The sequence below is a fragment of the Haliotis cracherodii genome, unplaced genomic scaffold, assembly GCF_022045235.1.
Source record: "Haliotis cracherodii isolate W230 unplaced genomic scaffold, xgHalCrac1.p SCAF_2, whole genome shotgun sequence".
In the NCBI taxonomy this organism is placed as follows: Eukaryota; Metazoa; Mollusca; class Gastropoda; order Lepetellida; family Haliotidae; genus Haliotis; species Haliotis cracherodii.
This window is the reverse complement of record NW_027266275.1, coordinates 39,439,355-39,455,087: the sequence shown is the minus strand read 5'-3', so window position 1 is coordinate 39,455,087 and position 15,733 is coordinate 39,439,355. Positions and strand designations below refer to the sequence as shown.

The window sequence follows — 15,733 nt, the reverse complement described above, 5'->3', positions numbered from 1 at the left end:
ATATAAGTTCCTTTGATTAAATTTGATAAGTACTTCTACAATATTAGACTGTACCTTTCTGATTTTTTTATTATTGGAATTATTTCCTGTTTTGGGGTGATACTTAATAAGGTTCCAATAACTTGATTCATTTTGACAAACTATCTTATCAAGCTGTTAACAGAATTAAGAACTTAATCCAGAGTCATTTAATATCAATTTCAACAAACTTTTCCTGTCCACTCCCCCCAAATAAGCATAAAAAAAGTGCATATGGCTTTTTGTGTTTTCTAATGGATGTTAGATCATTTGAAGCTGATTTGGTTGATTGTTATCAGAATGTTACCGGTAAGTTTCTCACACCTGACAGAGAATTAATGTTCTTGCGTGTTCAAAAAGACAAATCCACCCCTTACTCTGATCCATCATTTAGCATTAAAATCCTTATTCATGCATTTGGGATGATTTGTTTGTAAGCTTTATACTTGTTAAACCTCTGCCATGACACAAGATCTCTTATGGGTTTCAGTATTTTGACAGAATATCATTGATCACATGGAAGACAATACAAACTTTGTGCTAAAATATCCAGATATCACAACCACTTTGTCTTGAGAGGATGTCAGTTATTTTTTATTGAAACTTTAGTTGATGGACAATAGGTGTCACAGTTCAGTGTCAGTGAAACGATATGTGTGTTCATAATATATTGTTCACTGTTTATCTTCCTCTATCAATACACAATTCTTAGAGTTAACCATAAATGTCAATACAGTCTTTTCTGTGATGGTTCAACAGGACTGCACAGATGCACAGTGCTATGCTCAGATGTACACTAGGTTATTCAGAATCTTTTAAGTCTGTGGATAAGATGGGGGACGTTTGCCATGTATTTTATTACCTTGTTTACCAATTCATTGACAATGTGTCAAAACAAATTCAACAGGGTGTCGTCAGGACCCTCTATATTCCTCAAGGCAATTATGTACAGTTAACCAGATTAACCAGCTTATACAGATTGTATTGATGCAGTGGTATCTGCTAGATTAACCAATTGCTGCATTAAGAAAGTTTTCCAGATTTACGAAAGGGCCATGAGATCTGCATCATTTTGGGCTTTCTTCCCACATAAAGCTGACACGCCAAGATATAACTGGAATACTGTAAAAAAAAAACGGTGTTAAACCTAATTTGCTCACTCACTAGATTAACGAAACATTGTTATGTAATAAGTTTGCTTAATTACAAAATTAAGTTTGCCATCAATAATCCCCCAGAGGTTGTCGGAGTAAAAGGGTGTCATCGCATGAGGTAAGTGTTGTTAGACCGTGCCAATTTCTGCCAAAGGGACTCAATGCTTCTAACAAATGACAACCAAGTTTTGTTTGTCAACCCAAATGATACGATGGTGTGTTCTGTAATCTGTATCTTTATCAGTGTTTTACCAGTGTTTTACCAGCCACCACTTAAGTATGTCAGGGAGCTAGACCATAGGGAAAGGTTTTGTACTGTAGGAACCAGCTATACAGTATACCTCAGTGTAAGAAATGGTTTAATACCAAACATGACAGCGAATTGCAAGTATTAGTGATAATACTTATATTAATTGCCTTTTTGTACATTTATTATATTTTCTTCCTATCCTCTAGAAAGCTGTGATATGTTGCAAGAAAGTTTTGCAAAGTATGTTTACTAAACTGCATTGTCTTGAGCTTACAGATAATGCTTCCGGGACACTTTGCGTTCTGACAAAGAAATTATGTTTTGACATTTCACAAATTTTGTATTTGTTGAACACTCAAAAGGTTAGGGAAACAAGATTAATACAGCAATTCTGAACATGGTTAAAGGGTTAAAGGGTTTCTTTAACTCATGTTCTGGCCTTAGTGCTCAAGTACATCTTATGACTTACGTCTGACTTTCAAAGATTATTTCAGAAAAATGTCCTCCTTGTTATGTGATGATGTTCATTCAAACTTTTTGATTGTATTTGAAATGCTTTTTCCATGTTTCAACATGTTGTTAATTTCAATTTCAATTTAACCAAAAATGGCCCTTATACCTTGTCCTTCAAAAACTGCATGGTTTGGCAATGTTGACCCCGTGTTGTAAACGTGAGAAATGATAGAAATTAATCCTTGAATGGTCATTTTGTTTTCAGGATGCACAGATAAGTATGAATGTTTAATTATGTGTTTAAGCTAAGTTTGCATATGCACTGAATTTGAAAATGCTTACAAGTTTTTGTAATTGATTATTTTTTTGCTGTCTTGTTGGTAGAGATGTCAGCCATAAGGCTGGTTTGCCATTCTTCATTGTGTATTGTGTACAGTAATGTTCAGTTTCCATGATCATTTGCCAATGTTGTGTCAAATATAGTCTAGATAACTTGTTTGTGGATAAGTTGGCAGTGTGGTGTAAACTTTGGTTCAAATGCTGCAGGCAAGGGTCTACCAATCTCTCGGAATTTGATATTTGTATATGTGCCTGGCAACAATAATTCTGTTATGTGTATTGTAAAGGGGAAAGACAATATTACCAGTATATATAGTAGTGTTATTACTGGTTGTTAAAATAGAGCAAACATTATTTAAGTTTCCTTTAAATGACAGATTCCTCCTTAAAGTAAGATTAAAATCATTTTGGCTTTCTTCACACATCAAGCTGGCACACCCTGATACAATTGAAATGTTTTTTATTTTTTAAGAAAACATTAAATCAAACCTGCTCTTCATTTATGTTGCTAAATTAAAACCTGAATTCACAAAAAAATGAATAATTAATTTGAGACCCTATTACAATTTTTTTAAAGGAAATTAGACAACTGACATTTAATCTGGATCACTGTAACCTTGACTAAAATCCTTTTTGAGTATGCAAGAATTACCTGGTACTGAACCCGGTAGATTACATTTCTTTACCAGAAGGGAAATCATCCGTTGATTGTTTGTGACATTTGACCACACAGATGACATGCATCAATACAATGGCTGACCTTTGACATAAATATATGAGTTGTGGTTTTGGTTCCTATTACACTCAATTTCAGAACATGGATAGGTAGGTAGCCTTGTTTTCTTGGCTCACCTGACTAAAAGTCAAGCAAGCACAAGTCATGGCCAGGTCGTCCCACTTCATTGTTGTCAGCAGCTGTAAACATCTCCTCAAACCACTGGATCAATGAAGCTGAAAATTCACATGCTTATTCCTACCAAAGGTGCCACCTTACTTTGTTGAAGGGGTTTGAATCCAATTTTCAATATGGCTGCCCCAGCAGCCATATTGAAGCTTTTTATGGTCATTTTGCATTACTTGAATTGTTTACTAGTATATCCACCTGAATTTCTCTCAAAATACATTTTTGGCCCTGCAGACATTACTGAAATTGCACACTGAGGATACGGAACCAGGAAACATTGTGGAAATTTAGTTACTTGTTTCATATTTGTTAATACATTTTCCCTCTGTATGTATGCAGACAATTTGACAGCAACCTTTAAGTTGCTGTCTTTTTTAACATCTAAAACTGTTGACTACATGTCAAGGTGAGCTACAGTGCCGTGGCATTATTTAAAAAGAATAATGCACCAATGTTGGAGCTGTGTGCCCCTTCATCTGTATCAAAGAGTGGCGAACATAGGTGGCCAAGGCGTGCAAAGTTGAGCCAGAATCCTACGATCCTGGGTTTGAATCCCAGGATTGCCCTGATTATCATACTTCGTTTGTCAGCACCATACCCTTGCTCGTGGGTTTCACCAAAGTGGTAAATGTCTTTGATCTGCATCACTTCAAACTTTTCATCCACATCAAGTTTACACCATGATACAAATGAAATACTGTTCAAGTGATTTGCACTGAAAATGAAAGAGGGTTGGCACCTTAATTTAGGCTCTGTAGGGTAATTGCAACCACATCACTTTCTTTAAATCCCCAACTGAAATACTGTTCAGAGCGTCATTAATAAAACTTACACATTATCCAGAGACTGTTTTTCTCACATGTTGTATTGTGGATCAGAACTCATGAGTCTTATTATCACTTGTAAGTGTAGTAAGCCTATTGGTAACACTGTGAGAAACTCGCTTTATAGACCATGATTTTTTTTTTGTCAATGCTTAAGTAATTGTCAAAGATGTATATCACAAACAAACATTCCTTAATATTCCTCTGTATTGCTTGTAAATTCTGCAAGTTGACACAAGCTAAGGCCATCTGTACTTTTCTCTGTTTCTCATCTACTGATCCAAAATTACTTTTATTAAATTATTTTTATATGAATTTCCTGTCAGTGCTATGTTATTGTAGGAGGTTTTGAAAGAAAGGAAGGAGCTCAACCAATTTACATCTTTTAAGCCCGGTCAACATCTGGGTCCGAATAGGTCTTCAGCAAAACCAGGCTTTCCGTAAGAGATGACTGACAGGATCGGGCGGTCAAGCTCGCTGACTTGATTGTATCCCAATTGTATGGATTGATGTTCATGACATCAATCACCTTATTTTCTGGTCAACTATTTAGGCTGCTGTCATATAGCTGGAATATTGCTGAGTGTGGCATTAAATCATAAACAAAAACATCTTATTTCATCTTTTAAAACCAATGGTAGTTTTTTGGAGGATTTAAAAAATACAATTAATAAGTTTTTTCCAACTGACCACTGCTCCATCTGAAGCTGATGGTGGAGATGGGAAACAAAAAATAATATGGATGGCCTAATGTCCAGTTGTTATGTTGTGCACAGGTCTTCTTCAGGGTATTAAAGTTGCTCCTCACATGTGTACTCCTTGCAAGATCCTTATTGAATTTGGTATTTTGGAGTAGTTTTTTATATAACATCATCTGAATCACATTTCAGCTCCCAGTGGATGATTAAATAGGGCATTCGTATTTCCTAACTCTCAACATGTATTTTCTCGCAAAACTGTTGGCATTATCTCAATCTGATATATTGTGTCCATGTGACAAAGTGTGAGTATCTGAGTAAACATATTAGACTGTGTAGACCAGTTAAATGAATGATCTCAATATTGGCAGTGAGATATTATATTAACCCTGTGTATCTGAGATGGATAGTGACATATTTGACACATTAAGTGCTAGCTACAACTGTGAGACTTTGTATATTTCTGCTTGTGAGTGTTGACATGGAGCCTACATGTACTTTACATGGATGTTAAGTCCATATTTTACTGTATCTTGTTTGTTGGTGCTACTGTCGGGACCCTTCAGGCTCACTTTGTTATGTATAATGATAGAATGCTGGTTCAGTTGACAGGGCAGATAACTCCAGTTGCAGGAGACATTTTCTGATCAAACTCTATATCTCCATAACCTTTATAGTGGGTTGGCCTTATGGTCCAGATACCACAATAGTGAAGCGTTGCATCCCTTTGCAGGATCCGTTGATTGTGGGTTCAAGTCCTAGATTTTTCTGGATAATGATCCATGTTTGTCGGCACCATAGCCATCATAAAAGGGCAAAGATCTATGACAGCATCACTTTGGACATTACTACCCGGTATATCCAGCCATGATATACCTGAAATACTCTTACTACCACCTCAAACCCAACTCACTCTCTTATTTCGATGAAGAGTGCCATGATAAACTTAAATCATATTTTGTTTAAATAATGTACAGGGTGCAGGCTGATATCGTGTATAATTGGGTCTAAACTGAACTGATTTAAAAAAAAGGTTTGTTAGATATATTGGGTACTGTCGTATTCGACGTAATAAGCGCCCTGCTCTAATAAGCGCCCACTGCGATATTTGCTAATATATTGGCTAGTGAACAATCCCAATTAGCACCCCTTCCGATTGATTAATGTACACAAGATTTATTTATGCACCCTTCATTATTGGCAATTTAACTCTGGAAAAATACATCAGTCTTATACAAACATTTCAGGCTGTCTGCATAAACCACGAAATTTATCTTTCAACTCTGTTTTTTTTCACCAAAATAATATTCTAATAAGAGCCCCCTATTTCTAATTTTGAGAGCGCCCTGGGTACTTATTACATGGAATATGGTATTTGCCTTTGTACTACTTTTGTTCTTACAGAAATAACATTAATTCGTAAGAAGTTAAGGTAAGCTTCAGTTAAGACTGAACACTCCATGTTGATGTGCCAGGCTGCCACACAGCCTCTCCCTGTAGTTTCCCCGGAGACAACTAGTCCCCATTTAATAATGCTTGTATGGAAGCCGACTGAAATAAGGATTGGCAGGCTGCAAACTGCTGCCTCATTGTTCTACCGTTTTGCTGTGGATCCCTGCTCTGGTCTGATGCTAGTCATCAATTCCTCAAGAGCATGACACCTGACCCTCATTATTGTAATGGATAAGCATCAATGATTGCACTGATAAGTACCAAATGATATCTGTCCTGTTGACTGAGCTGAAGATTGCTAATGTTTGTAGCTCAAGTCAGTTTGAGTTGTGTGTGTTAAGTTATACCAGTCCTAGTGTTAAGTTTGATCATGGTTCCAATGAAATGTAATTGTTGATTTGTACTGGATGTATATTCAGATCTGAGAAGTCTTCTACCCCTGAAGTGCTGACTTTGACTGCTGATTACTATACTATTGCACAGAGTGCAAGTTCAAGTCGTATATTTATCATTGATACTTGCTACTGATTTTCAGAATTATACATATTGATTGTTGCGAGAGTTTTGTATGTAAAAATGTGTATGTGTATGTGTTATGCTGAATGGAATGATATTACAAACATCAAATGAAATACCTTGTCACTTTTCTTTTCTTGTGAACATTAGATTAGTTTAGATTAGTCATCTGATTGGTAAAAAGTTGCCAAAGATGGCCAATACAAGTTGGTTGATGGTGTGGTTGAAATGATCTTATTCATTCGCATGGTTAGAGTTCATTCACCAAAGTCTGGGTTCAATTCCTGCATGGGTACATTGTAAGAAAATAAAAGCGACAAATCCCTGTCCATATTCATATGAAATCTTTGCCAAAAAACGATTTACGATTCGGACTGTCATGAGCATATGTAATGTTTATGAATCACTATCAAATAGTGATGATACCAGTTGGACGCGAATAGATGAGCGTATCTTGCCCCATAGGTGGCACCCATCACAAACACATACAGAGGCAAGTCAATTGTTCACCTGAAAAAAACAAGGGAACATATGGTACAAGTCAAAATAGGGATATGCATCACATTTTAAATGTCCTCCACATGTCTACCATAATTTCTTTGGAAAGCTTTACAGAGGGTTTGAGGGGCGGTCGGGTAGCCTAGTGGTTAAAGCGTTCGCTCGTCACGCTGAAGACCCGGGTTCGATTCCCAACATGGGAACCATGTGTGAAGCCCATTTCTGGTGTTCCCCCACCGTGATATTGCTGGAATATTGCTAAAAGCGGCGTAAAACCATACCCGCTCACGACTGAGGGTTTGAATGTTGTAACCTTGATAAAACAAACTTCTGAGCAAGTCGTATAACGCTCTTTGAAACCTTGGGAGAAAGAGCGATTGTACATCAAAAGTTGTGAAATGTAGACGCCAAATGCTTGAGCTCCTAAAATATTGCTCCACAAAAAGGGAAAGTTAACTTTTGGAAAGTTGAAGTCATCCCTCTTGTCATACAGTCTTGTGGAGATTGTTTTGTCACTTTAAATATTTATGCACAGATATCTGATACAGCGCATACCTTGTGTCTTCCGCTATGGTGTTGCTGAAATATTGCAAAAAGGGACATGAAACCATAGTCTCACTCACTCTTATTCACAACATGAGTACACGCTTGCACTTCGAATCATTGTTATCGATTGTTCACCAAGGTGACTATTTTACTTCAATGAAAACTAATCTATATGAACTGAGTTATGATAGATTTGTTACATATCTCCATCAACCTCCAGTTTCAGGCTGTACAAGCTCATTTTACTCAGAATTTCCCCAGCAACCATCCTACCAAATGAAACAAAATTAAAAGGGCGTTGAATGATAAGTTAGAGACTCGCATGGAAGGAATTGAATAATAATAAAATCTTTTGTCGTAGATAATACATGATGTAATAGGTATATCCGAACACAAAAACTTGTTTCGCTATGACAAATTGTTAAATTAAGCAGGGGTCTCTGACGTTCATTGATCAAGTACTTGCTAAAGAAACGACTTAACACCAAAAGCATCCTTGAAGATAATGAACACAACACAAGAGAAGGGTGCTTCTACCTGTGCCACTGTAAAGAGGTGGGCAGAAGCGTTTAAGCGTGGCAGGGACAGCATTGAAGGCGAACCCTGTCAAGGAAGGCCATTGACGCCAGCAGCTCCAGAGAATCCACGATAAGTGACGACAGCGTCATATTGCTAGCTCAGTTGGTATTTCCTAGCTAATATACATTCCATTATCACAGTAAATTTGACAAAGAAACAAGTATCAGCTCGTTGGAATTTAAAGCTTCTGGCATCTGATGAAAAACGCACCAACCAACATGTTTTGTGATAATCAAGCTATGTTTGAAGCTGAGCCAGGAAGGTTCTTGCAATGATTTGCAACCATGGATTAAACATGGATTCATCATTTCCAGCCTTAGTCCAAACAACAATCAAAACGATGGGAGCATTTGACATCACCACCACCATAAGACAAAGGCTGCCTCCTCAGCTGAAAAGGTGATGGCCTCCGTGTTTGTGCCGAGGGTGTCGTCATGATTGACTGTCTTCCGAAAAGACAAGACGGCAACCGGAGCATATTATGGTATGTTTAGGGAAGCTGTCCAAGAGTTCACCCGTTCTTTGTTTCTCCACGGACAAAATATAAAACGATTCAAGATACTTCCACTTTCGCTTCCTTTGTGTGTGGAAACATCAAATGTAACAGCAAGCAGGTTTGGGAGCACTTCCAGAAGAGTACATGAGCTATCATTTGGTGCCTTTTGCTTTGATAATTTCAACTTTAATAATATTATGTATCATAAAATGCTTGAGAGCATTCACACTCAGGATAAGGAGTTTGATCAAGTAATACTTAGTATCCAAATACAACAATTCACGTTTTGGTGAGGGTTATGGAACTATTTTCAGTTTGCGAAAGACAAATTCTAAAACTGATCATTTGTTAAGGTAAATTAGAGATGAAATACAAGGTATGATGAGTTAGTTTGTCAGGTATATCAATCTTTGGGTTGTTGGTGAATGAAACTTTTAAAAAATATAAGAATGAAACCTTACAGAAATACGTTTGCGTACATTTCAGATGACATTAGTACAGTTAAGATTTCGTTCCCATATAGGAATGGATAGAAAAGAAAGGATACGCAAAATGTGTATTGCCTCAAGCGGTACGTTTGCCTAGTGGCTCCAGATTTTAGTACGGGTGACTGTGGTCTGGGGCGCCTCAATCTACTGTTCAGTTGATTCCCTTATCAGTATCGGTATCTGCTTCTACAATTCTCTTGGGGGCACAGATGGCCCAGTCGTCTTAGGCGCCGCGATTCGCTGTGTAGAGTTGCGTCCCTTGTGAACGCCAGAAACCTATGATGGTTCGAATCCCGGTTCGCCCCGATTATGTTTCAGCACCATACCCGTACTCGTGGATTTCACCGAGGTGGTAAACGTCTGAGACCTGCATCACTTCGGGCTTTCCTCCCACATTAAGCTGACACGCCGTGATATAACTTGAATACTGTTATAAGCGGCGTTAAACCCAACACACTCACTCACTCTACAATTCTCTCCAAGTGTGATACTGACTGTCGGCACATACGTGTACATGAGTCTCATCAACCTGGTAAATGATCTACGTCACTCCAATGCACTCGGAGATGACAACTCTGAAGCTAAATTAATGTTCAAAGCGGCCTTAAACCTCTTCAAGTAACAGGAGGCTAATTAAATCCCACCGAACTCGCTGAGGTTTCTACTTTTTGAATAGCCAAGCATGGATGAGTAATTTGTTCGCTTCAGTAATGATGCATACAGGTTATTAGCGGAGTGTTTTGATTTCGCACATAACTTATATTAGGAGTACAAAATGTATAATGGGCCCTTTAGCGAAATGTCATGCAGCCATGTTTGTTGGCGTGTTTAGACTACACATTGGAAAACCCCTATCTAAGAATATTGGGAACCTTAGTCAATAGTTTAATAAGAAAGAAGCATCGCTTTGTACATGGAGCTTAGAAGTACTTGTACCTGGCGACCTCATTTGCATATTTGGATCACAATACGGCCAAATTTATCGGATTGGTGTATCTCATCGATAACACAAGCCTTGTATGATACACTACTATGAATCTTCGTACTTTATTGGATAAACTTCAGAATACATAACAGGTAAACAAACGATTCATGCATATACACAACGGAAACCCGTCAATCCGGTCTTACCGTTCCTTGTAAAATCGTCGGGATTAACTAATAGTAAATAGTAGTGTTCCTTTGACTATATATGTATATAAACTGCAGAGTAAACAGAAGTATACACTTGAAAATTGAATTTGACCCCAAAAATACAAACATTTAGTTCGCAAACACATTGTCTGGAATACCGGCTTCTGGGTTGATAAGGTGTCATTGTATTTTCAGGACGAGGGATGTCGTTTCCTGGTGAAACCTGGTGAATATGGTATAAAATGGTATTAAAATCCCCAAAGGACAAAAATTTGTGTCCGCAATCCGTGTCAGGAACCAGGCGGGTTCGAATCGAAGACTTGCACCAGTTGTGATAATGAGTCTGTCTACACATACGTGCTGTTGGGTTTCACAAAAATGCTATATTCTACGGCTTATACGCCATTGGCCGTATTTCCCACCTTAGCTTGACAGGCTGTGATGAAGCTTCAATACTGTCTGAAGCGGCGTTAACCCGAACATTACTCCAAGGGTATAATAATGATGTAAATATATACACATTCTAAATGTTCGAGTACCCACATAGCAGTCGTACCAAAATTATCTTATACAAAAAATAAAAACTGTGCCAGTATTATTACCAGAATATATACAATGTGTGTTCAGGGCACTCCGAATTCCAACCCTTCACATTTATTCAAATAGGAAATGCTAGCATCAGTGCCAGTACCCCTGAACACACGTTTTAAACATTGCGAAGCCAATTTTGGCGGTTTTGTCAGGCTTTCTGGCAAGGCTATACATTTTGTTTAATTTTTGTTAAAAGCCGCATCAATATTCCAGCTATATGACGACATCCCGTTAGTCGCCCTTTAGGGCAAGAATGGGTTGCTGAAGACCTATTCTCTACCGGATATTCATGGTTGACTCGGCTGTAGACCTGTCATCTGACACTACCGCGTGGTCGTCGCTCATGCTCTCAACTTGTTTGCCAGTTCCAAACCCAAAACAATACAAATCTTTGACATATTGTGATCATCTACTGAAACTGAGCTTTGAGCGCCATCTTGAAGGCAGGCCTCTGCTCCAGACGCTTGACGTAGTCTCGGACCTCAGGGTAATCTTTCAGCAAGGATCCCTTGTTGAACATGTCGTCTGTCGCTGCCCACACGCTGTACCCCAAGATGCAGTCGACAGCTGTTAAACTGAAAAGATAAAACATTTGAAATACAGCATTCTCGATTATCCAGGGTAATATATCTCCATTCTATTATGATACATACTATAGACCCAATCGTCACCATCTCATGCTCTCATTCCTGACTTGGCAGAGTTCTCTCGCTCACGAGTGGAATCTTATTGTGCGGCCATTTTTAGAGACGTGTCTTTCGGACACGGTTCAAAACAAAGTTTTGGTGTAGAATGGGTACAGGGTGTTCGTCAGAATAGAAAAGAGTGAGTGAGTGAGTTTGGTTTTACACCGCTTTTCGCAACATTCCAGCAATGTCACTCAATGGTGGACACCAGGGCCCTGTTCCACAAAGCGATCGTACGCGATAAGATGATCGTAACTCCCATACTTTATCATAGGCTTACGACAGTCGTGGGGCTATGATCGCTTTGTGGAACGGGGCCCTGAAATGGGCTTCATGTGGAGAATCGAACCCGAGCCTTCGGCCTAACGAGTGAACGTTTTCACCACTAGGCTACCCAACCACATCTTCAACTGTTGAGGAACTGTCCATATAAACTACTTGTGCGTTGTTATCGGATGTCAATAGGGGTCCGTGCATTATCCAGTCTCGAAACAGTCACGATATGGCTGAAATATTGCTGATGTGACTTTAAATATTAACTCACTCACTCGCTTCACTCTCAAAGCTCGAACTCGCTTGTAGTTTCCTAACGCCAAGTTTGGAAAATGAAATGAAAAAGCATTATCACTAATATGTTGAATACCTAACATGCAAAGACCATCACAAATCATTATATATATTTCCATTTCCCATTTTACCTGTCGCCACAGACATACTGCCTTCCTTCCAGGGTCTTGGTGAGACGCTTCATGCAGATGTCCATCTTCGCCACCATCTTGTCCACTCCCTGTGGGTCGGGCTTGTCGGGTGTGACGGCCCATTGCCAATACAACAGCTCCATTGCCTCGTCTATAGTCACGCTAGCATACAGTGCCCAGCTAGAACAGTGAGAAACATTAAAGGTAACAAGCGCTTCTTAATCCAAAAACGAGACTTGCATTATTGTGCTATATGTTCAACGTCACAGGCTATTCTACCCAAGTATCCTTGTTTTACGAGATACGGTCGATATATATATATATATATATATATATATATAAGATAGCTACGCGATAAATCGCAAAGAACAGTGAAGAACGAAGTGTGGATTATTTCACGATCAAACATCGTTCTATCATGGCGTCATTTCTGGAGATTTGAACATTCGCTCGCATCTTAAGTCATGGGCGTGTCTAGTGAGTTGTTCCCCATAGATGTAGCTGGACAACGCAAATATACGCGATGGCCGAACGATCGTATCCAATAGTGGGAGAGATATGACAATCGCTATTGGGAAAATAGGTACAGATACGCGACGTGGGGACTGTGGGAATATGCGGGAAATACCCACCTGTGCATAAAATGGACTTGTCCGACACTGCCGAGTTTGGATTCTATTGAGGGAGTCATCATTATTAAAATACGTGTAAATATTTTTTTTAAAGATTGTACATTTTAGTAACATACTCAAACAGGCTGTATATATTGTTGATGTCTCATAAAAGAAAATAAACTGCAGTGTTTTATTGTACGATAAACAACGACCACGAGTCGTTCATTTCTTAAGTAGAGGGTGTAACACACTGGTGTCGTGTGCAAACAGGGAATTCATTTGTGACATTTTTGGTCACGTGTTACCTTGGGTCTTCCAGCTTTTGGGTTTCGCTCTATGGCTTCCGTTTCATGGGCATTACTTCCGTTTCATGGGCATTACCCAATGAGGGAGTGTAAATTTACGCCAGTTCAATGGTGGTGAACGTGTAGAATGGGATTCACACGCATATTTTAGCTGAGGGACAAAACCCTACATGTGCCACCCGTGTCACGCATGATGACGATGACGACGACGACGACGATGATGATGATGATGGTGGTTGAAATGGAATAACTTATGCATCTGCCAGAACCAGTTTGCAGTAAACATTTTTTAATCCTATACATTTCCGGAACCATTCCTTCACAAACAGGTTAATAGGCATTCTTAACTCACATCATATCAAATATACTACCCAAAAGAAGTTAATGAACACCCGATATAGTAACATGAAAGAATCGGTTGTTCTTTAATTTCTGTGGAGTATGGTATCTATCGTTTTAGTCCACTCACTCATAGTAGTCCATCCTCTGTCCGAGGGGAGGCGCTAGTTTGCCGTAACGGTCAGCCAGGTACAGGCAGATCGCACCCGACTCGATGATCGCACCCTCACCCTCAGTCTGTAGGGCGGGGATGGTGCCGTGGGGGTGGACGGAACGCTTATATTCCTCGTATGCCTCAGTGTCTTTACCCTTAATGGAGTCCAGCTTCACAATTTCGAAATCGTCGACAGCGTCAAGTTCTGCAATCCATGACAAAAAAAGACATGGTATATACTTTTAAAGTCAGTTAACTCTCTTGCCTCAGGAAGATGATATCCGACTGACTAATTATATCTCTATAAGTATTTTCTGTCCCCTCAAAAGAGATTCAAGTCGTTCAGAGACTAGTTGGTTTGTCTGCTAACTTAAAATTGGAGTACATATTAATTCAACAGTTATAATGAATACAGTAATGATTGCGTGTATATTCATAAGGCGCCATTTCCGCTCCATAAAGCATACTCAAAGGAATACCTGCATTATTAGTATGTAATGAAAATTTGACACAACCGAATCGACTTTCCGTGATTTTTCTTCATTACCCGTGAAGATCCTGATCTTAATTGATCTTCGGCAACCAAAGCCTGTCGTAAGCGGCGACTAACGGGAGCGGGTGGTCAGGCTCGGTTGCATCTTCCCCAAGCTCCTTCCCAGCGCGTGACACCTTCGTTACACTCTCGGTAACATCGCTGCCACCAGTGTGGGCGCGGCCATTTCAAGAATCTTGAAATTTGCCCTCCAACCCCATATGTAGTAACGTTTATACTTTTGTTTATGTCTTTGGGAATGCCATCATATTTCAATTTGAAAAGGTTTACGACTGACCATGTTTGCCGGATGAATTTACTTTGTTGTTTTGATAATCAGATTGGTTCGAGATTGCAGACTAACGGAAAATCAACCAACTTCTCCCTTACATTCTTACTATATCAATAACACGATAGTTTTAATGAAACAGAAATTCAAATTGACAAAAGAAGAAAGTAATTTAGCAGCGATAAGTGTATTCGGCGTCACGACAGTCGTCACTTGTTTGTAAACATAACGGTCATTCGGTTACGAGTTCAACTCCAAGCATGGTTGTGGCCACCTATTCACAGTGGGGAGTTTTGACTGGTGGCAGCGATAGTATAGAGAGCTCCGGGAACGTACTATCGCTGTGAGGAGCTTGCATCTTCCCGAGGCAAGGGAGTTAACCGACTGTAAAAGTCCACTACTTTTATAGTTAGTTAACTCCCTTGCCTCGGGAAGATGACTTGGTTGATGCATGTCATTGTGTACTAAATGCGTAGATTGATGCTCATGAGATCAGTCATCGGATTGTCTGATCCAGGCTCGATTATGTACAGACCGATGTCATACATGTGGAATTTTGCTAAATGCAGCGTTAAACAACAAACAAACAATTCGACTTTCCTAAAATAAACAAAAGTTAATTGAAAGAGTGGACAATATGTTCGACACAACGGTGTTCAGCTGCAATTACAACGTATGGGTCTGTACTGGAAATATTCAGCATACCGTCTCCATGTAAAAGCTCAACAACGGTTTAGAGTGTATGCTGACCACCCGCATGGCCACCCATCTCTTTCAACCCAACACATTGGGGCTACCGATCGATACACCTATTACAGCAAACACCCTTATGTATGTATACACCCACCCCGAGCACATACACTCACCGTGTATAAGCCACATACACCTGAACGACCTGTACATAGGACACTGATACAGCTTCATAACTGCACGTTTTGCTTTCTTCGTCGCGTCAGCCATGACTTCTTGAATGCGGGTGATACAGTGTCCCGCGCTTTCTTGCCTGTCAAAATAGGTCAACCTCTTTATATACATATACTGTGTGATGTACCCTCTGAGCAACCGACCATGGGGATCGACATCCTGTTGACAGTGAAGGGGCCTAAGAAATGTTTGTTACTCTGGGTATTTTTAGGATAACAATATTTTATTTAATGTCTTATCTGTAAGCACTCT

General features: G+C 39.3%; 1 protein-coding gene across 1 annotated transcript; it reads right to left on the bottom strand.

Annotated features, from left to right (window-relative positions):
• Positions 1-10,230: 10,230 nt before the first annotated feature.
• Positions 10,231-15,602, bottom strand: LOC139469107 (uncharacterized GST-like protein SMU_1296). Its single transcript, XM_071251238.1, has 4 exons — positions 15,424-15,602; positions 13,713-13,941; positions 12,325-12,504; positions 10,231-11,515 (listed from the first exon to the last, which is right to left on the bottom strand). Exons 1-4 carry the CDS (start codon positions 15,590-15,592, stop codon positions 11,350-11,352), a joined length of 744 nt encoding a protein of 247 aa, XP_071107339.1. The 5' UTR covers positions 15,593-15,602; the 3' UTR covers positions 10,231-11,349.
• Positions 15,603-15,733: the final 131 nt, after the last annotated feature.

Excerpts from the sequence above, each read along its gene's own strand:
- LOC139469107 (XM_071251238.1), bottom strand. The coding sequence starts at position 15,592 with ATGTATATAAAGAGGTTGACCTATTTTGACAGGCAAGAAAGCGCGGGA. Across the intron at positions 13,942-15,423 it reads GTGTATGTGGCTTATACACG|AACTTGACGCTGTCGACGAT; the intron begins GTGAGTGTATGT and ends CATGGATTGCAG. Across the intron at positions 11,516-12,324 it reads CAGTATGTCTGTGGCGACAG|TTTAACAGCTGTCGACTGCA; the intron begins GTAAAATGGGAA and ends TTATCTTTTCAG.